General features: G+C 60.1%; 1 protein-coding gene and 1 long non-coding RNA gene across 9 annotated transcripts in view; one reads left to right on the plus strand and one right to left on the minus strand.

Annotated features, from left to right (window-relative positions):
- Positions 1-3,252, minus strand: part of COL5A1 (collagen type V alpha 1 chain) — a 149,027-nt gene extending 145,775 nt beyond the window's left edge. For 3 of the 8 annotated variants that reach the window (XR_005058397.2, XR_012125189.1, XM_037007748.2), the window contains exon 1: positions 2,743-3,250. Coding sequence is in view for 5 of the 8 variants with exons in the window: in XM_037007748.2 (XP_036863643.1) it covers positions 2,743-2,854 (112 nt within the window). In the remaining 3 variants the exon portion in view is untranslated. Of the gene's footprint in view, positions 1-2,742 lie in introns of all 8 variants that reach the window. The other 5 variants (XM_037007744.2, XM_037007739.2, XM_037007743.2 and 2 more) reach the window with 3 other exon arrangements.
- Positions 3,253-3,400: 148 nt separating this feature from the next.
- On the plus strand, positions 3,401-4,464 carry LOC140846228 (uncharacterized). Its single transcript, XR_012125190.1, has 2 exons — positions 3,401-3,976; positions 4,160-4,464. It is a non-coding gene; the product is annotated as an uncharacterized lncRNA (long non-coding RNA).
- The last annotated feature ends 15,201 nt before the right edge of the window (positions 4,465-19,665 follow it).

The following is a 19,665-nucleotide window of genomic DNA, read 5'->3' on the forward strand; positions in this document are numbered from 1 at the left end:
CTCAAATGCAGCCCAGACCACCAGGCCTCCAGGGGAGACTGATAACCGAGAAGATAAAAAAGCTAAGGCACCGAGGCACGGCTGTGCCAGGCAGAAGGCAGCACTCACTTGGGGCCTGGGCTCGGAGGTCAGACAGAGCCAGGATCTGGGGTCCCTGCTCCCCACATCCTAGGTCTCTTCGAACATCAGCCTTCCCTCACCCCAGGCCTATGTGAGTGTCCTGAGATGATGTGGGCCCAGGGCCAGGCATGTGCCAGCAGATGCCTTATAAGCATCACCAGGTGGGATGCACTTGGGGTCGGGCCCCTGCCTCGCTCCTTAAATGTAAACCCAGGGCCCCAGTGTGACCACTGCCACCATCTGTGGGGTGCCTCGACCCTCCAGGGCTCAACACTAGTCTGCCTTCTCTCTGTCTCTGTTCTTAAGTATGAGGGGTGGGCGCCATGGGTGTCTGTTCCCCACACGCCTCTGCTCCCCCCAACAGCATCTGTGACCCAGGGAGGAGGCAGCGACAAGACAGGGCGGGCCAGCCAGAAGGCAGGGGCAGGCCAGGCGGGCATCAGCTGTGCTGGGCAAGGGTGTGGCCATGGTGAGAGTCCAGAAATATCTGAGGGTGGGGCAGCGGAGCAGGCCCTGGCCAGCACCCCGGGAACAGCCCTGGAGCGACATCAGAGGACAAGGAACTTTGTGCTCCACCATTGGGAAGAAACTGCTGCCTGGTCCCAGCGCTGGGCAGCCCCAGCTCCCCCAGCCCCTGAAGCCTGGTCCAGCTGAGCGGGGGCTCCTCTGGGGGCTGTGCTTTATGGGAGCAGGGGAAGGGGGAGAGGATGGAAAAGGATGTCTTTCCAGCCAACTTGATTGAGTCAGAGGAAAGTTAACCGTTTGCTATCTGTCAAATCCCACAAAACTTGGACAACACTTCCCACAAAATTAGTGCAAAAAGCAATCATGTGACTGGAGGCAGCCAACGCCGTGCCACAGAGATGACCTCAATTTCCAAATATCGGGGTCATGTTTCACTTCACACACTTCCCTCCGCCCGTTAAGATGTTAAATGGCCCCAAATGCAATCTTACTTTTCGTTCACTTCACACACTTGGCCAAGAAGAGGGCAGGAAAAAGAACCATGTTCGGAGAACACTCGGGAAACATCTGGGGGATCGCAACGTGGAGCAAAGGAAAGGCGCCTGCTGCCGACCTCTCCCCACCGCCCCCTCTGGCCGCGCACCGAGGATGACTTCAAAACGGGTCCCACCCTGGGAGGTGGGGAAGGGCTGTGGCACCCATCCAGGGAAGTGGCCTCTTCATATGCTTCTAAACGCCTTTTTGACAAAAACAAGATGTGCAACTCCACAGCCAGGCTCCAGGCAGCTGCCTGGGGCCCAGCTTCTTGGGGTGGCGACGCCCCTGCAGGATTCCCTCCTGGGTTCCTGGGAGAAAGTCCATCAGAGTTGCTGGCCACCATGCGTACAGGGCCCCATCCCCACCCTGCTCCACACCACTGTCCTGGGGGCCTGTGCCATCTCCACTGTCCCAGGCAGAAACACGGCCAGTTTGCCAGGGTGTCGGGCGTGCTGGTGTCAGCCAGGGATAAGACCCGTCCCCAGAGCTAGGCCAGGCACCCCACCCTTCCCTCCAGCCCCTGATTGGCTGGACGCTTTGATTCCTGCTCACCCTCTCTGGCCCACCAAGCACTCAGTGCCAGGGAAAAGGGAGAGAATATCTTAATTGGCAAGCGGAACATGGAAAGTGAGTCTTTCCACATGTTTTCACATTTTGAAGTGGAGAAGAGAAGTGTGGGGAGGAAGTGGTGCCTTCCCCCCCAGAATGGCTGGCCGGACCGGCTGTCCCCTGAGCCCACTGCCCCATCCCCTGCCCCTCACTTCCCCTGACCAGTGGCTGTGAGCCTCATCTCCCCATCTGCTAATGAGGGCTCAGGGCACTTTCCGGGGCATCTGGTGACTATGGGTGAATGCAGACCCATCCATCCCGTCGGTACCCCCAAAGGTGATGTGTGGAAACCACTGTCCATCGGGAAGCTGAGGTGGATGCAGTGGGAGGTGCAAGAATTCAGGCAGGCACCGAGTCCTCAGGGCCCCACCGGCGGAGCCCGTCCACACCAGAGGGCTCCTTCTAAGGGCAGGCCCCTGGCAGACGGAGTCCCATGGCTGTGCCCCACCAGAAACCACACACACTCAGACTCCAGGACCAGTTCCTGGCTTTGCTCCACAAAGCTCATGTCCCCGCAGCAAACCCGAGAAACACTGCCTCCCACGGCAGGTCTGGGGTTGCGATTAGAAGCAGGGCTGAGAGCTTAAGATTCTGGGATTCCCCCCAGCGTGCCTCTGCACCCCAAGCCTGGACTGGAATTGACAGGCTGTGACTCTAGGGGGCGACCCGTCCCGGTTTTCAGAAAAGTTCTGCTGGGGGCTGAGTGGGCCAGAGCTGGGCGCTTGCAATGTGGGCCAGGGAATGCTAAGTCTGGGGACAAACGTTGGCCGGCCTCTGGACAGCCCCGCTTGCTGGTCCGACCCGGAGCCCTCCGTCCGGCTCGCAGGCCAGCCCCGCCCGGCCGGCCCGTTTGGCGCGAGGGGCATTGTGCCGGCGTGAGTCCCTCTCCTGGGCCCCCAACTAAGGCCTTCTGAGTCCCGGCCCGCGCATTCCACAAGCCAAGCGGGAAGGCGGTGCAGGCGCGGAGGGGACCGGCGCGGCGCGGGGATGACAGCCGCGCCCCGCCCTTACCTGCGCGGCTCGGAGGCGGCGCCCACAGCAGCAGCAGCAGGAGCAGCGGGGTCAGCGGCGGGACGCGGGGGCGCAGAACGCCGCGCGCTTTCCAGCGGGTGTGGACGTCCATGCCGGCGGGGCGCGGGGCGGGCTGCACGGGGACGCACTGGGGCGCGGGCTCGGCCCGAGCGGCGGACTCGGCGGGGACCGAACAAGCTCAGGAAGTCATGGGGGCAGGCGCCGGCCCGGGCTCTTTGTGGCGGCGGCTCTCCGGCCGGGGTCAGCGGGCGCGCTCGCCCCCGGGCGGGAGGGCTGGACCTGGGCCCGCGGGGCGGCCGGGACCCCTCGGCGCTCTCGCCCTCGCCGCCTCCAACTCCCCCCAACTCCTCGCCGCCTCCTCGCCGCCGCCGCCCCGCGACCTGCTCCCGGTGGGCGCTCCGCTCGGGCGAGGTCCTGCGCCAGCCGCGGGGACGGGGAGTGCGGACCTCGCCTCGGGCGCCGCGCACTCTCCCCCCTGCGCGCCCGCCCTCTCCGGGAAGGCACCGCGGGGGCTGTCGATCCCCGGCCCCTGCAGCGAATCAGAGCCCGGCGCCGGGCCGGGCCGGCCGGCCCCCGCCTCCCACTGGGCGCCGCGGGCGAGGGGGTGGGGACGGCGGGCGGGCCGCGGCGAGGAAGGGGCCGGCCCGCGGCGGGAGGCGGCGCGGGCGGGGCGGCCCCGGCTCCTCCGGCGCGCGCTCCCCGCCCCAGGTGCCCGCACCTGGCCGAGCCCCAGGCGCAGTGCGGACGGTTCCGGCGTGGATCACTTTGGGCCGAAAAAAATGTGCCTCTCTGCCTGCCTAACTTTTTCTTCTCCGTGGAGGGCTGGGGGACTCCTCGCCTGCTTGGAGACTGAACTTCCAGTCCAGCCAGATCGGGGCGCCCAAGACTGCGGCGGACTTGTCAGCCCGGACGGAGGACCCGCCCCGCCCCCTGCCTTCACCGAACCGCACGTTGGGCGTTGGTGCCCAGTTAGGGTCTGACTTTCTAAGGGATCCCGAAGGAGCTGGGAAGATGCACGTCCGGATATCCGTCAAGCGAGGCTGGCCCCTGGCCCCCTTCCCCTCCTCAATCCCCGGTCACCCCTCCGCAACAAGGGGAGCCAAAGAAGACACCCCGCGGAGGCCGACACCCCGTGAAGCAGGGCCGGCTGGGGACCTGCTGCCCCGGGACTGCTGCCAGGAGCTGCCTTTCTGTTCTGGCTTCTTCAGCCTTGGTGAGGTATCCCTGGGGCAGGGGGCCTGGGGGCTCAGCGGTGGGAGCCCCTTCCACCAGGCTCCCCAGGCCCAGGGCCTCCCAGCTCAGCAAGCCCCACTCACACCCTGCCTGGGAGGGCTGCAGGGCTGGTTTTTAAAAAGAGAAGAGTGAAGGCAATTCGGTGGCTTTTCCACACCCTAAGCCATCCCCAGGCCCTTTGAACAAACAATTCTACCAGTGTTGCTACATCTCCACGCTGGGCATGAAGCTCCCCAAAAGCTCTTTAATCCCCATCCTGCTGCAAATGGGCGCGGATAGGAGCCAGATGGAGTGGAGGTGTGCAGGGTGCCTCCTGAGCTGGACGGTGGGCTGCTGAAGCTGACTTGACATCCCCCACCTGTAATCTGGGCATCAAATGTCGCCCAGAAAGACAGTGAGAGGGGCTGCACACACAGATGTGGAGAGAAGGTTGAGCTTCGTTAAGTAAAGCAAAATGTTCTTTCCGGCTTTTATATTTCTTTGTTGCTTTTTCTTTTGTAACAACCTGTATAAATCATACAGGATCACGGGAAATGGGCATGTGAGGTGTGTGGGTGTTTGTGTGTGTGTGTATGTTGGTTAAGCTAGAGCCAGTCCTTGACTTTCCTACAGACCTTGATGAGAGGGAAATTTCACCCTCAGCCCCCAGCTCCAGCCCTGCCTGGCCCCGGAGTGTCCCCAGCCAGACAGAAGGCCAGCTTCTCCCCACAACTTGGGGTGCCCACACAGGTCAGTGGCCTGGCTATCAGAAGACAGCACTGGTCAGCCAGCCCTCCCAACATCTAGAACTCAGAGCCAGCATCTGAGCTTTGGCCTGAGCTAACACAGCTGGTGCTCCAGAACCACCCAGAGACCCCCAGAGGGCTGCCCTCTTGGTAACGAGAAGGCTTGTGCCTCATGGCTGTCAGCAGACAGAACAGGTAGATGTTTCCTTTCCTGGAGAGCAAGGGGTGTGAGGCTTGGTCGAGCTGGCACACGTGGGTCTCCACTTCATCCAGCCTGGAGTGGGTGGAAGGCACATGAGCCCAGGACGCTGGGAGGAAAAGGTGACTGTCCAGATCATGATCTGAATTCTAGTAGGGACACTGAGAACACTGTCCATCCCGGAGGGGACCCCGAGCGTAGGGGACTTACCCAAAGGACCAGCTCATCTGGGATTGAGTCAGAAATGGAACCAAGGTTTTCCTTTGGGCAGGAAAGATGCCCAGGTTCATGCAACAGTGGCTGGTGGCAGTTGACCCCACCCCCAACCCACACCATAACTGATTAAATTGAGGGGTCCTTCAAAAATTGTTTTTTTCCCACTTGGCTCTATGAAATCTGCCACAAGCAAGATGCTCCAGGTCCCTTCAACACTGGCCTGAAATGCCAATCATTGACTCCAACACCTGGATGGGAGTGGCCACGTGTTTGCACATGATCTCCTCACCTTCCATAATGAATGCCAGGCTCCCACTGACCCAACCCTGTGCAGCCCGCTCTGTAGTGGAAGGGCCTCCCCACAGTCCAGGGCTCTGTGCACCCCCAGCCAGCCTCTCCTGCATGCTACAGCTGGGTGGGCTTCCTCATCCCCTCATTTAATGGGGCAATGATCCACCTTCTGGGATAGGGCAGAGGGGTGGAACCACTTGCTGGAGGTCCAACAGCAGGTGTAGCTGTCCCCGACATTAACCCAGGCCTCCCTGCCTGCCCTCAGCCCCGGTGACCGTGCTCTCCAGGAGGAGGGAGGCTGTCCATCAGAGGCTGGCCCTGCCGGCTCCAGCAGCCCCCCTCTGCCCATGCTGCCCCCGGTTCACCCTCCGACACCTCAGCCCTGCCCACCACCCTGTGCAGCTCACCAGGGGCTGGCAGCCTGCCACAGAGCCGGTGGGGCTATCCCCGCAGGCTCAGTTGGGGGCAGGGCTCTTAAATCCCAGTGTAATCGCTCAACAATTACCAGGGAAAGTCTACAGCTTTAAGGGCCTGGGATGAAACATGTCCCTCATTACCCCATTCTCAAAGCATTCTGCGTTCAAGGTTGACAGTGGAGGAGGGCGGGGAACAGGGGCTGGGGCAGGTCCTGAGATGGCCAGGCTTCCCTGGGAGGCTGCTCAGGTGGCCCTAGCAAAGTACCACAGGCTGGGCACATAAACTACAGAGATGCAACCTCTCCCTGCCTGGAGGCCTGAGGCACAAGGTCCAGGTGTGGGCAGGGCTGGTTCTGCAGAGGCTTCTGTCCTCCGTGTGCAGACACAGGCTTCCCGTCTCTTCCCTCTTTGCGTGTCTGCATCCTCATCTCTTCCTGTAGGGACACCCTGTCTTATTGGATGAGTTCACCCCAAAATGACCTCATTTTAACTTGCTCTTTAGAGGTCCCATCACCACAGACGTGTCCTGTGCTGAGGGGCTGGGATCTAGACTTCGACATGTAAATATGAGGGGACACAATTCATCCCACAATACCTTGGCAATCCTCGTCCATGGCCCTTCTGGAGAAATCCAAGGATGGGCACTGTCCTCCAGAACAATAGGGGCATTCTGATGCCTGTGGGGGTGCCCTGTCCAGCAGGGGCGACCTCTGGGGCTGCTTGTCCAGCCCTGCCGGTAACCTCACTCCTCCGGCACGTGGGGTTGAGGGCCTCATCTGTGACCCAGCCACACTGGGTGAGGGCTGGGACAGCATGCCATGCCGGGGCAGGACACAGACTGAGACCAGCCGCCCATCCCTGCCACAGCCCCTTGGCCTCCCCTTTCTGTGACTCAGTGCCCCTGGCCTGAGTCAGAACCCCCCATCAAGGTGCCCAGGGTTCAAGGGGCTGCCTGGCCATCTCTGGGACGAGCCTGTTGGAGGCAGGTGTGGTTGAGCATCAAGGTGGGAGCCGGCCTTGGAAGGCCACAGAGCCGTGGTCACGTATCCCCACACCTTCAGCAGGGCAGCCACCAGCAGGGCCTGATCTTGGCATCCCTGGCTGGCCCACAGTCTGTGCTCCATCCAGATTAGCAAGTGAACCAGAGGGCACTTGGGGCTGTTGCCACACTGAACCCAGGGCCCCACGATGCCACCTAAAACTCCATGGGTTGACTCAAATGGTTTCCCATGATGCCCTCCTCCACCCACAGCCCTGAAAAGTGATGGCTTCTTCTCCACCCACCCATCCCCTCCCACAAGCAAAGGGGCTGCCCTCCTGTCAGAGCTCGCATCCAGGACGCAAGGGTGCCAGGACCACCCGCACGCTCAAACCAGCTGTGCCCACGCAGACCAAGCACATAGGTCTACCAGGGCTTCTTTTCTTCACGGCTGCAGAGCGTCCACAAAGGGCCCCGAGGCAGGGCCACATGCCCCTCCCCGCAGCCGCCAGCCAAGGGCAGGGACGGGGTGGCATAAATCACAGAGCCCATGCCATGCTGGGTAAGTCAGGCCTGGCAGCCCCACGCTGCGCCTGGCCCTCTCCCTGCTCCCTGCAGCGCGGCTTTCTGTCCATGTCAGGCCCACAGAGGCCTGGTTTTACTGAACCTCAGTGTTCCTGTCAGGGGCCAAGTAAACTTTGCAAAATGGAATTTCCAGGGAAAATAGCCCCTGATGAACAGTAGTCGGACTGTAGACACATGAACTTCACGATGGGACAGACAACGGGATGCCCTGCCGCTAGCCGGGGGCGCCACCCTCCCGGAGGAGGCTTTATAGGCAGAAAATGAGTCTGCAGCCCAGGGGAAATGTCACTTAGAAAAATCCCTGCTCTTAGCTCCTTTAAACAACCCTCCTGACAGGCGGAGGGAGCTGCCCGGCTGTAGGTGGGCTGTTTCCCAGATTCAAATAGCATTTCTGGGGTGCCTGTGATGGCCAGCACATGCCCCTCACTTTGGAAGGCAGAGCAGAAGGCCTTGTGGGTGTGCAGACTCAGACCCCAGCTTCTCTTTTGGAAAATGGAGCCAGGAGAGCCCCCCGCCATAGACTGTGTGTGTGTGTCAGTGGAGAGGCCCCGGGCAGAGAGAACATGCGCAGACAGGTTCTGTCCCTCCTGCTTCCCCCAGCTTCACAGTCAGGCACTGTCCCTCACAGGGGTGGACAGGCTAACCAGAAAGTGGACGTGTTTGGGGAGCCCAGGCCCCCACCTCTGATCAAAGACTGTGCTATGGGCTCTGAGCTCTGGGCTCCTCCGGGGTCTGCGAGCACAGACAGAGGCCACGCCGCCAGCAGAGGCACTATGTGCCCTGTAAGAGAATTTCTCCTACCGGTGAGAGGCTCCTGCCCCCATCTGCAGTGGGTGCTGAGGTGCCTTTGAGGATCCCAATCTGCGTGGCCCTGCATGGGGTGTTGGCTGCTGACGGCCATGGCTGAGGCCCCTGGCCCCCTCCCTACCCAGGGGAAGCCCACTCCAGCACCTGGCCTGGATTTGGGACAACTCTGAAGAGACTTTGCTGAACTGCATGCACCTCTGCCTGGGCTGCTGTCCTCATCACATGGACAAATATTGCTCCCCAAGCCTCCCTGTGTGCCCTGTATGCTCCCCAAGGCTCGGGGACAGGTGCTCTGCCCAGACACAGTCTTCCAAGGCAGTCTTCCCTGCAGCCTGCCTGGACAGGACAGGTGCCTGGAGCGGGAAGCAGAGGGCCGGTGGGCACACATCTGAGGGCTCCACCCACCAGGGGTGGGGGCTCCCGGAGGAGGGGACATTGAAGCTCAGACCTCAAGGTCCGAAAGAAGCTGCTCAGGGCCTGGTGTTCTACCAGGCCTCAGCCCCCAGAGAGCAGGGCTGTCCTCTGCTCCGATCCCACTGACAGAGGTGACCATGAGTCCCTCCCTCCTGTGAGCAGGGCCACTACTCCGTGACGATACTTTCATCTCCTCCCATCCTCCCACCAGAGCCGTGTGGCCAGAGCTGAGACTTCACTCCAGGTATGCCCTGGTGCTGACAAGTTTGGGAACATGCGTCCCACCGTGAGGCTGGCGCTGCCTGCCCTGGGCACCCCGTGGGCGGCGGTCCTGGGCACTGGTAAGAGGAGGGCAGACGACCCAGGCTCAGAGCCCGACATGCCACCTCCTTCCGTTCCATGTCGCCCCAGCTTCGGTCTGTCTCAGCTCCAGCTACACGCGAGTTCAAGGCAGAAGCCTGCGATACTTTTTTCTCACTCGGGCGCATGCTTCTCAGGGCAGTGGGAGGGTTAGGGGCCAGGCAGCGTCTGGCGGAGAAAACACAGCTGCCTGTTCACGGACAGCCATGCTTAAAAAGTGCCCATCCCGGGGCCATGCCACCTTGTCTTGGTCCTTGTCCGGGTCGCTGCCCTAGGGCTGCTGTGACAAGCGACACAAACCAGGCAATTAGAACAAACAGCAATTCACACTCTCCCAGCGCTGGAACCGGAGGTCCAAAATCAAGGGGTCAGCCAGAGGTGCCCCTCCAGAGGCCGTAGGGGGCATCCCTCTTGCCTCCTCCAGCTCCTGATGGCCCAGGCGCCCACCACTTGTGGGCCAGCCTCTGCTTGAGGATCCCAGTCTGCATGTATTGTCTCTGCTCCATCCTCACGCGGCTTCTGTGTGTCCGTCTTTACTCTCCCTCGGCCTCGTTACAAGGACACCCACCTGGGTGATGCGGGATGATCTTCTCATCTCAAGACCCTTAACTACACCTGCAAAGACTTTTTCCAAATAAGGCCCCGGGCCCAGGGGGCCACCGTCAACTCACAGCCCTGGACACGGTAAAATAGGCCTCCGTGCCTGCAGTTGCCGCATGTTCCCCACCTCTGAGGCCAAAGACACTGGAGCCAGTGTGGAGCCAGCGTGGTCTGGAACAGGGGGTCAGTGTGTGCACGCCGGTGCAAAGGCGGGAGTCCCGCCGCACAGCCTGGTCCCGAGGCCAGGTCCCCAACGGCCAGGCTCAAGCTGGCCACGGGCCCACGGAGCCCTGGAGCCCGTGCGGCGGCCCATCGCCCGGGCGAGCCAAATGTTGCCTGGGCCGGTTTTTCTTTCCAGTAAGGTCTGTTTTATTTGTTTTCAGTTTTAGTATTAAATCAATATTTTTAATGGAAATAGCTCCCAGATTAGATTTTCTTCCATAAGAGGAAATAAAACAGAATATAGAATTTAAAATGAGTCTCTTAAACTGAGTCCAACCCAGAAATTGAAGACATTTGTTCCTCAAAATCTTTAGCGCAGTCCATGAGCTGAGCCACGGAGAGGAGGCCTGGGACTGGGATACCAGGAGCCGGGGAGGAAGGGAAGGAAGGGGGGCGGGGGAGGAAGGGCAGGGGAGGAGGCGAGGGTGGGGGAGGACTACGGGGAGGGCAGCGATGTCCCAGTGCACGCAGGCGTAAGCCTTAACACACAGGACCTTCTTTAGTCCCCCTCACGCCATGAAAACAAAGGCATCGCCACTTTGCAGCTGGGAATTCAAACTCAGAGCATTTGGAAATGGCCCCTAAGCCATCACACTCCCAGACGGAGGAGCCGGGATCAGAACCTCTTTCCATCTGCCCTGCCTCTCAGGGGAAGAGGCCGAGCACCTGGATGCAGTGGGCTCGGATTTGACTGGAGGACCCCAGGTAGGTCCGGCTGTGTGGGAGGCTGACCGCAGCCCCCAGAGAGAGGTCCACGCTGTAATCCCCAGAACCGGTGAGTGGGACCTTATTTGGAAAAAAGGTCTGTGCATATGCACTTAAGTTAAGGACCTTGAGATAAGGAGACGTCATCTTGGTTCGGCCAGCTGGGCCCTAAATGCCATCACTATGCCCTCAGAAGAGGAAGACACAGGAGACTGAAGCCAGACGCAGAAGAGAGGGCCATAGGGAGACCGCGGCAGAGACTGGAGGGGCACCGCCACAAACCAGGGCCGCCTGTGGCCACCAGCAGCTGAGGGAGTAAGGCGGCCTCCCCAGAGGCTCTGGAGGGAGCGTGTCCTGAGACAGCGTGACCTGGGACTTCTGCCCTCCAGGACTGGGAGGAATGAATCTTTTTAAGCTGCCTGGTTTGTGGCCATTTGCCACAGCAGCCCCAGGACACTGACACATGGCCTTTCGAGGCTTCCAAGTGGGCAGGCCCACAGCACTCGGCAGGGGGTAGCACATGCCAGGTGGCAGGTCTGGTTTGAGCCCAGGACCCATAGCTGACACGGCCCAGTGACCTGACCCCTCGCTTGCCAACGGGTGTACCTGGGTGAGGGAGCCAGGCCACCCCCCAAACAGGTGGGGACACAGCACCCCACTGGAGGGCTGCTCCCCTACTGTCCCCCCGGGTGGACTCTCAGAGAAGAGGCTGGGCTCACAGAGGCAGTGGGTGCGTCCTAAGTCCATTGACAAGTGTCCATATAAGAAACAGAAGAGGAGGGACACCAGAAGAGAAGAGGCCATGTGAGCACAGGGGCAGGGGCTCGAGGGACATGCCCGGCCCGGGACTGCCCAGGGCCCTGGGAGCTGGGAGAGGTGGGAAGGACCCCCGCCTGCGGAGGGGCATGGCCTGCACACCTTGTTTTCGGACTCCTGGCCTTGGGAACTGGAAAGAACAATTTTCTGTTGTTTTTAGCACCCAGTGTGTGCTCCTTTGTTACAGCAGCCCCGGGAAGCAAATACCCTGTGCCAAGGTGGCTCCCCACATCCCTACCTGAAGACCCGGGGCTCCAAGAAGTGAGAGCCCAGCTGAACTCTGCCCAGAGTTGGGGCTGAGCTGGGCTGCCCACCCTGGAGCCTGGCACCACAAGCCGACTGCCCATCGGTGGCGTCCCAGGCTCACCCACCTGCCTGGACTCGGGGGACACTTGGCTCCGCCGCCCAAGCCTGCCACCAGCATCCATTGGCGTTCACGTCCCACCTCTCACTTTAGGAGAATATAGGCTGCATGCCAAGGGAAAGGGGGGCAGCATGGAGGCGCTAATGAGACCCTGGGCTCGGGCATCTCCAGGGTGCCTTCCCGGGCACCCGGCCAAAGCCCCTGCCCGCATAGGAATTTCCCTCTTGAGGCCCACAGCCTGTGCCAGCTGGGAACCTGGGATTTGGTTCCTTTCAGAAAAATAAGAGCAACGTGCTGATGGCAAATGTTGGCATTGACTTAGTTCCCTTTATTTCTGTTTTGTTTAAAAAGGAGATTTGTTTTAATGGGAACCAGCAGAGCCGGGGGCAGACGTTCCACTCCACAGGTCTCAGCAGCATCCCCGGGCTCCCCGGCCCTCCCACAGGGTAGGACACTTGCGGATCTTGTGGACGGGCCTGGCCAGGGAAGGGGCATCCGGGGAGAGGGGACCTGGCTGCCCCAGGCGCTCATCTGGCCCCCGCCCCTCTCTACAGGCTCCCCCTACTGCCCAGCCTCAGCTGTGGGCACCCAAGCGCACTGTCCCCTCTGCTGCTCCCCATGGCTGTTCGGACCCCAGGGGCAGGTGCTGAGCCATCTCCCACCTCGGGAGTACCCGGGACAAACGTGCTTCCTGTGAACTGATTGCGCACCTTGGCCACGGCCTCAGCCCCTCCGTTCCTCAACTTCCTCATCTGTAAAATGGGGGCCCTCAGTGGATTGTCATGAGGATTTTCAGTGAGATAAACAAAGCCTCACAGCCCGGCATGCAGAAAGCCCTCGGCCCGTGGTGGCTGATACTGGTCAGGCTTTGGCCTGGACGGGGACAGCCAGACAGAGGCCTTTGTGCCACATTAGTTTCTGGACTTGCCAGGGCACCGGCCTCAGACACTCTGAGGTCTAGACACTGGTAATAATTCCAAGCTGGTGGGAGCCCAACCCCACCACCCCGGGACCACCCCACGGCCCTCTCTCACTCCACAGACTCTGGCACACTCACCCTTGACCCTGGCTGTAGGATGTTAGATGTTAGGAGCCGTCCAGCAGAGGACTGGTGTGGCCTGACTGAGCCCCTGCAGCAGGCCGTGCGCTTCTAAAATAGGCCGTGGTGAGTGTTTACCCCTCGGAAACTGGCAAGCACAACATATCTGGGCCTTCTGCCTGAAGAGCCCATCATTAAACTGTTACCAGCGCCCCACTGACTTCACCCTAAATGTGCACCTGACCTCGATCACTCCCTTGAGGCCCAGGCAGTGGCTGCCATTTTTCCTGAAACCTTTGAGGGGTGCATCGGGCCCTGGGGGGAGGATGGGGAGAAGGGGGTCCGCCTGTCCTGTTCAGAAGCCCAGATTTCCTGTGGGGCGGCCATCCGCCTTCCTGAGAGGTTGTCTTTCCTGAACAGCTGTCTCCAGATTCATGGACTGTCACGTGGAGAAGGAGCGCCACATGGGCCCAGAGGAGAGCAGAGGTACCCCTGGGTGGATACTGGGGAAACCGTTTTCTTTACATCCCGCATAGTGTTAGAGCGACGGGGCCCCTTCCCAGGGATTTTCTCGTCTGAGGGCCCCTCCATACGCAGCTCATTCTCAGAACAAGGAGATACTCGTGGGCAGATCGAATCCCTCCTGTGCCCAATTACTAGGCATGCCTGGCTCCTCCCGTTCTCATCACCCAGATGTCCTCGCGGCAAGAATTCAATGCACAGCGGCCAACAGGCTGCTGTTTGCAGCAAATCGTGAAACTTCAAAGTGGGGCTCTTGGAGGAGGGCTGAGCGCCACCACTTCAATTCTCAGCAAACACCCGAGGGGACGGGAAGACGATTTCCTCATCACGGCCCCAAACTGAGGCACCCAGAAAAATGAAGCTCGGCCTCCTGCCTGCTGGGTCCCGGGCTGCACCTGCAGGCAGCCGAGCCCCCGGCTTTCCTTCAGGCCAACAGGGGCCATAGGGGATACAAAGCAGGCTGTTCGCTCTGCTTTGTTACAAATTAAAAAGATAAGCAATAGTTCTAAACTCGGGTTGATTGGCAGTCTCTTGGGGCTGGTGGCAGTGATTATGTTTGCCTGAAGATCGATCTTAATGTCACCAAAGAAAAGCCCATATTTAACCAATGAATGTGAGCATTTCCTTCTATCTATTGTTGTTCACAGTTTACACGATGCTTTGAAACACAGCATTTCTTTCCTACTTCGCAACAAACTCGCAAGGAGAATAAGGAGCCCACGTGGAAGCCAGTGTCCCCCCAAGTCAGTGCTGGGGCTGCAAAGCCAGGGCAAGGGCTCTGGGATCCCGCCAGCGGTTCAGCCTTGGCTCCTGTGTAGAAGCCTGGCTCCAGGGTACGGCAAGGATGGCCCAAGCCAGTAACAGCCCCCGCGGCATCCATCAGGCACAGGGTAGGTGCCGGAGACACACAATCCTACTTTACTCCTGCAGCAATCCTGGAACATGCTGGCCCCTCTGCCGCCCAGACAAAACCTGAGGCTGAGGGAGGGAAGGACATGTGGTCTGGGGCATGGACCAAGCCCGCCCAGCCGGGCGGGGAGCCCCTGCCCCTACACCCTGGCCTCACGGCCTAGGGCACCCCTTCAGCTCTCTCCTGCCCCGAGCCCCCTGCCGGCTTGAGCCAGGGCCAGGCGAGCCATGCAACTTGCTCAGTAGGGAAGTGTAGGTCTGTGTCGTGATGCACACGGAGGTGTGAATCAGAGAGGGTGCTGGGCCTGCTTGGGAAGGCGTTACCTGTAGAGGCAGGACAGCCCATGGGTCAGCTCACTGCCAAGTCAAACGCCTGACCTATTTTCCTGCTCCTCTTGGGGGTGAGGTTTACTGCTCTAGGAGGACTCTGTGCCGTCCGCTGCACCGTCCGGGCTGAGTGAGTCAACCATCAGGAAAGTCTCAGTCACCCTCAGCAATGAGCAACCGTACTGAGGTGGGGGGTGGGGGTGGGGGGGCGTCTGGAGGCCCCGAGACAGCTCCCGTCCTCTGCAGGGAGATTGTTTTCAGTGGCTGGAGTACGGGGACAGCCACAGACATGTCTCACACCCTAGCCCCACTGGCCGGGCCAGCTGGTGACTAAGGGGCACGGAGTCAGGCAGATCCCAAGGTAGGTGGCCCCTGAACTGGGAGAGGCTGGTCCAGAGGGTGTGGACCCGGGGATAAAGAGGCCAGTTGAGCAGATGCCAGGAGACCCCTCGGATGGTGCTGGGCTTTCTGAGACTGTGTAGTGGCTGCTGCAGGGCTTCTGAAATATCATGGAACCTTCTGAAAAGCTGACAGTCCCTTTGTGCATAGATGCTGCAGGGGGTAGACCAGAAGGGCAGTTGAGTTTTTGGTCCCATTCTTTTATCCTTTTTTATAGGGTTTGGAGTATTTTTTGTTACTACTGTTTTGGCTTCTTTTAACTGAAGATGGAGTCTCTCTGAGAGGATTTGAATGTCCATACAGAGTAGTTGGCTGCAGTGTTCCCACATTGCAGTGGGAATCTCCCACTGGCTTGAGAGACAGAGATGAACTCCTACACACGAACTCACGTCGATCTTAGCACCTTGAGCCGTTTATGTACCTTCTCTGAACGTAAGCTTCCCCCTTCTGGGCTGTGGTGAGGAGGAAATGGAGTAAACTCACACTGTGAGCACCTCCAGGGCCGAGCACCAGGGCGTGCCCCCCAGGGCTCCGTGTAAGAGTCCTGTCTGAGCAGCTGCCGGCCGGCTCTGCTGAGTAACGCTCTGAACTGATAGACAGGGTGCAGATGTGGCCGCAGAGGCCCCTGTAGCCTGTGAAGGGGCCCCCGCGCGCAGGGCCTTTGCTCCAGAATCTCGCCTGTGTGCATCATCTGCTGAGCAGTCTTGGGTCGGCCCCAAAGGCTCAGTCTGTCTCCCATCTGCACCTCCGAGGCCTCTACTTGCCTGTGAAAGGGCCTCCCGCCCCAGGCTCCTTCGGCCTCCACAGATGCAGTTTGCTGCACGGAGCCCCCAGCATATAGAACCAGTCACTTCCTTGTTAAAAGCAGGGCCTCAGAAACACAGTAATTGTCATAGTCCTCGGCATGAGCCCAGCCCACTGAAAAATCTCCTCCGCCTTCCAAAATGTTTTAATGGAAATTACTTTCAAATGGAGAGAGAACTGGCCAGGGAGCCAAAACCCAGTTTCTTGAAAATGAATCATGTCATTTGGCCTGAATCAGGGCCTTGGTCTCCACACAACTGATGCTTATTTCTGTCCATTCAGAGTTTGTGAAGTCTGCTCCGGATTCATTTGAGTTCTGGAAAATTCATCAGTGTGACCCAGAGGAGGGCTCCAAATGCCTGCTGCTCCTCTCCAGCCCAGAGCAGCCCTGTCCTCCCATGGCTGGCTGAGTGTCACCAAGGAACAGGGGCCTGTCCAGAGCCAGCCCTTCCTGCGGCCATATGCCCATTGCCTGGGCTCTCACACTGCCAGCTGCCCTTCAGTTCTCAGAGTGAAAGCCTCAGCTCGGCCGGGCCAGCGGAAGGTGCCGGGCGCCGCAGCCCCAAAGCAGCCCAGGGCTCGGGTCCTGCCTCCAGGGGGCTGGTCAGCTGCTCGCCGCCGTGCACCCCGGGAGGCTCCACATTGGAACCTGTACAGAGCATGTGCCCAGGGGATGTGAGAGTCATTCTGAGGGCAGCAGGAAGAAGAGGAGGAAAAGGTGGGGAGCACACGTCTATGCTGACAGGCACCAGTTGATGTTCCAGCCCAAGCAGAGCACAGACGGCTGCCCAGGGACTTGCATCGGTGCAGTGAGGATGGCCAGGCCCTCGGAGGCGAGGGCAGGCACAGGGGCTCTTGTCTGCCACCAGTGGTGGGATTTTTGTCCACCAACTGACATTAAAATGACCCAGAAACACAAGTCAGCCTCCCATTGTTCCCCGGCTCCTCAGGGTCCAGCACATGGGTGTCCAAGGGACTTCAAAAGAACACCCTAGGGGTGTAGCTTGTCACCCTCACCCAGTGCACCCCACCCAGCTGGCCTCCCGCCCCTCACCAATTCCACCAACTGGCTCCGTCCCGGCCATCACCACGGCTGCAGGTGTGGCCTGATGACAGCGCGGGCTAGGATCACGTGTCCTTAGGGTGGGGTTGTCAGGCTGGCACTGCGGACGTTCAGCCCAGGTCATTCCCCACTGGAGGCCGCCCTGGGCACCACAGGAGGATGGGCAACATCCCTGGCCTCTACCCATCCCATGTGCAGCAGGAGAACATCTCCAGACATCGTCACATGTCCCCAGGGGGTAAAACTGCCCTCAGCTGAGAACCACTGACTGGGGGCCCTTGGCCAGCCTTCCCCGTGGCCATGCCCGCCAGGCCGTGTGTACTGTGCCCTGGCCCATGTTCCCGGCCTCTCTCCAGGAAGAGTGGCCATTGCTCTCAGCAGATCTCACAGGGCCACGGCCCTTAAAGTTCAGGCCTGGGATCCAGGAATGTCGGGAACTGTTTCTGTAAAGGGTCAGACAGTAAGCATTTGGCTTTGCAAGCTGCACGGGCTCTGCTGCAACTGCTCAGCTCCGTGGCTTTAGGGTGGAAACAGCCACAGATAATAATTCACTATGGTCAGAGCTGTGTTCCAACAAAACTTTATTTATAGACCTTGAAATTTGAGTTTCGTGTAATTTTTATGTGTCATTAAAGTATATTTATTTTTTTAACCATCGATTTAGAAATGGAAAAGCCATTGTTAGCCCGTGGGCCAGACTCACCAAGGCAGCAGGTGGACTTGGCCTGGGGGCCCCAGTTTGCCGACCACGCCCACGCGTGCACACGGCCTTTGGCAGCTGTGTCAGTGGGTCTGTCCAGTGGGGAAGCCACCGCAGCATCCCTGGGACAGCCGCCCCTCCACCCTGATCCTACAGCCGTGGCCTGCCCTGGGATCCCGTGCCCAGTCCTGGGAGGGAGTTGGCCCCAGTGGCATCTATCCCAGGACACACTTGAAGCTGGCGATACTGGTCTCTTCCTGGACAGCAAGGGTGTCTGGTGGTGAGTGGAAAGGAACTGACCTTAACAGGAAGAAGCTGGATTAATTGGGGCCTGGGTTAATCCCGCTCTGTGAGAAAAGTCACCAGAAAGGTGACAGCCATGTCAGGAAAGCCTGCACGCTCATCAGAACCCAGGGCTACTCGACGCAGCTGGCGGGCAAGGGCGTCTGCAGCCTCCACAGCATGCAGCTCCGCCGTAAAGCACCCTCACCCCAAAAGGACTCTTCCCCCCAGGGACAGGCTGCCCTATTTATAGCTCTGCTGTGCCTCCTCAAGACAGCAATTTCACGCCCATCCATAAATCTCCCTTTCCTGACCAGTACTTGTAGCTCAGCAGGGAGAGGGCCAGGAACCACAATTGCTGGATGCTGGGGTTGCTGAGGTGGGGACGCAGTCAGGATCCCAGGCGTGCAGCAGCCCAGGGCTTCATCTGAGGGCAGGACACGTCGGCTGTGGGCACGGGTGGAGCCCAGGAGGTCGTGTGGGCAAGCAGCATGTCCTCAGAGCCCAGCCAAGCCCCACTGTGTGCAGCGCAGGGCGAGGTGCGGGCTCTGGCCACCAGCATGCCGCAGACGTGGCACCCTACGCCAAGCAAGACCGTGCTGCTGGTTCACAGTGGCCGCCTGCCTACTCTGCAACCCACAGGGACAGGACACAGGCCTCTCACAAAGGATTGCCCTGTTGGTATGAATAGCTGGACGTGTCCTAAAGACCCACCAACTCACTCAGATCGATACCACACTGGAGAGGCCTGGGGGTGATGGGAACACAGGAGAGGGGTGCCAGACAGAGACTGGACACCAGGCCGACGCAGCCTGATGAGAGGTCAGGCCCAGCACTGTCCCAGCCACCACCTGCCCCGAGCCCACCTTCTCTAGACCACATGAGGGGCAGCTGGGTAGAAGGTTCTGGAGTCCAGTCACAATAGTGCTGGCCACCTGCTCCTTCTCAAGGCTGGAGAGGGTTGCCTAAGGGAGGCTGGAGGCCTAGGGGCAGGAACGGAGCTCTGCCTTCGGGCAGCTGTGGGTCAAATCCCGGGAGTGAAGATGATCCCAGCACCCCACAGACACGCCCAGAGAGGGTGCTCTTGGTCCCCTGCACAGCGCCTCCCCCAGGCCCAGCCTCGTCTTGGGCTCCCCTGTCCTCCTCCAGACAGGATCAGAATTGGTGCTCCCCTGAGTCCTGCAGGGGTCCAGGCTGACGCTCCACCAGGTCAGGGGAAGCCCGGTGCTGATGGTCTGTGTTCCCTGCGCCAGAGGCTGTCACACCCAGGCGGACCTGCGTCTGGGCGCTATGGAGGGAGACCCCCTCACCTCGTGCAGGCTGGGGGACCCAGGTGCTGCCATGCCCTGTCCAAGGCCACAGAAAGGACCCCCCCAGACCCCCGTGGTCACCCCTGTGCCCTGCGTGTCCCTCTGGGGTCCGGCCTTCCAGGATGCAGCCTGCGTCCCTTTATTACCCTGACCTAGCTCCATCTGCTCAGACGGTCACCTAGCTCCTGGGATCTACAGGTATTGTCACCCACCCCGGGGTTCCCCGGAGGCACGGTGCCGCCCCCACTCACGAGAAGCCCCCATCTGGTTGAGGAGAGAGACTTGGAAAGGGATTGATTAAGCCTGTTGTCAGGGGAGGTGAGAGGGATCAGCAAGGTGCCCCAGGACTGGATGAACCCCAACTCTGCCACTGCCCATGGACTAAAGCTGAAGTTCCCTTACCAACTCCTCGGAATGCAGTGGAAGGAACACGGCTCCCCAGGGAAGGGTGACACAGAACAGCCAGAGCATGTGTCGCACGCCTGGCAGGTGAACGCCCAGCACGTGGCGGAGCAGAGGGCCAGCCTCAGCGAGCCTCTCTCCCACCTGGCCCTCTGCCTCTCCGACACACACCCTTCGCTTATTTGCTTACCCCTGTGCTTCTCCAGGGAGCTG

Source organism: Manis javanica, chromosome 2 (assembly GCF_040802235.1).
Source record: "Manis javanica isolate MJ-LG chromosome 2, MJ_LKY, whole genome shotgun sequence".
NCBI lineage: Eukaryota > Metazoa > Chordata > Mammalia > Pholidota > Manidae > Manis > Manis javanica.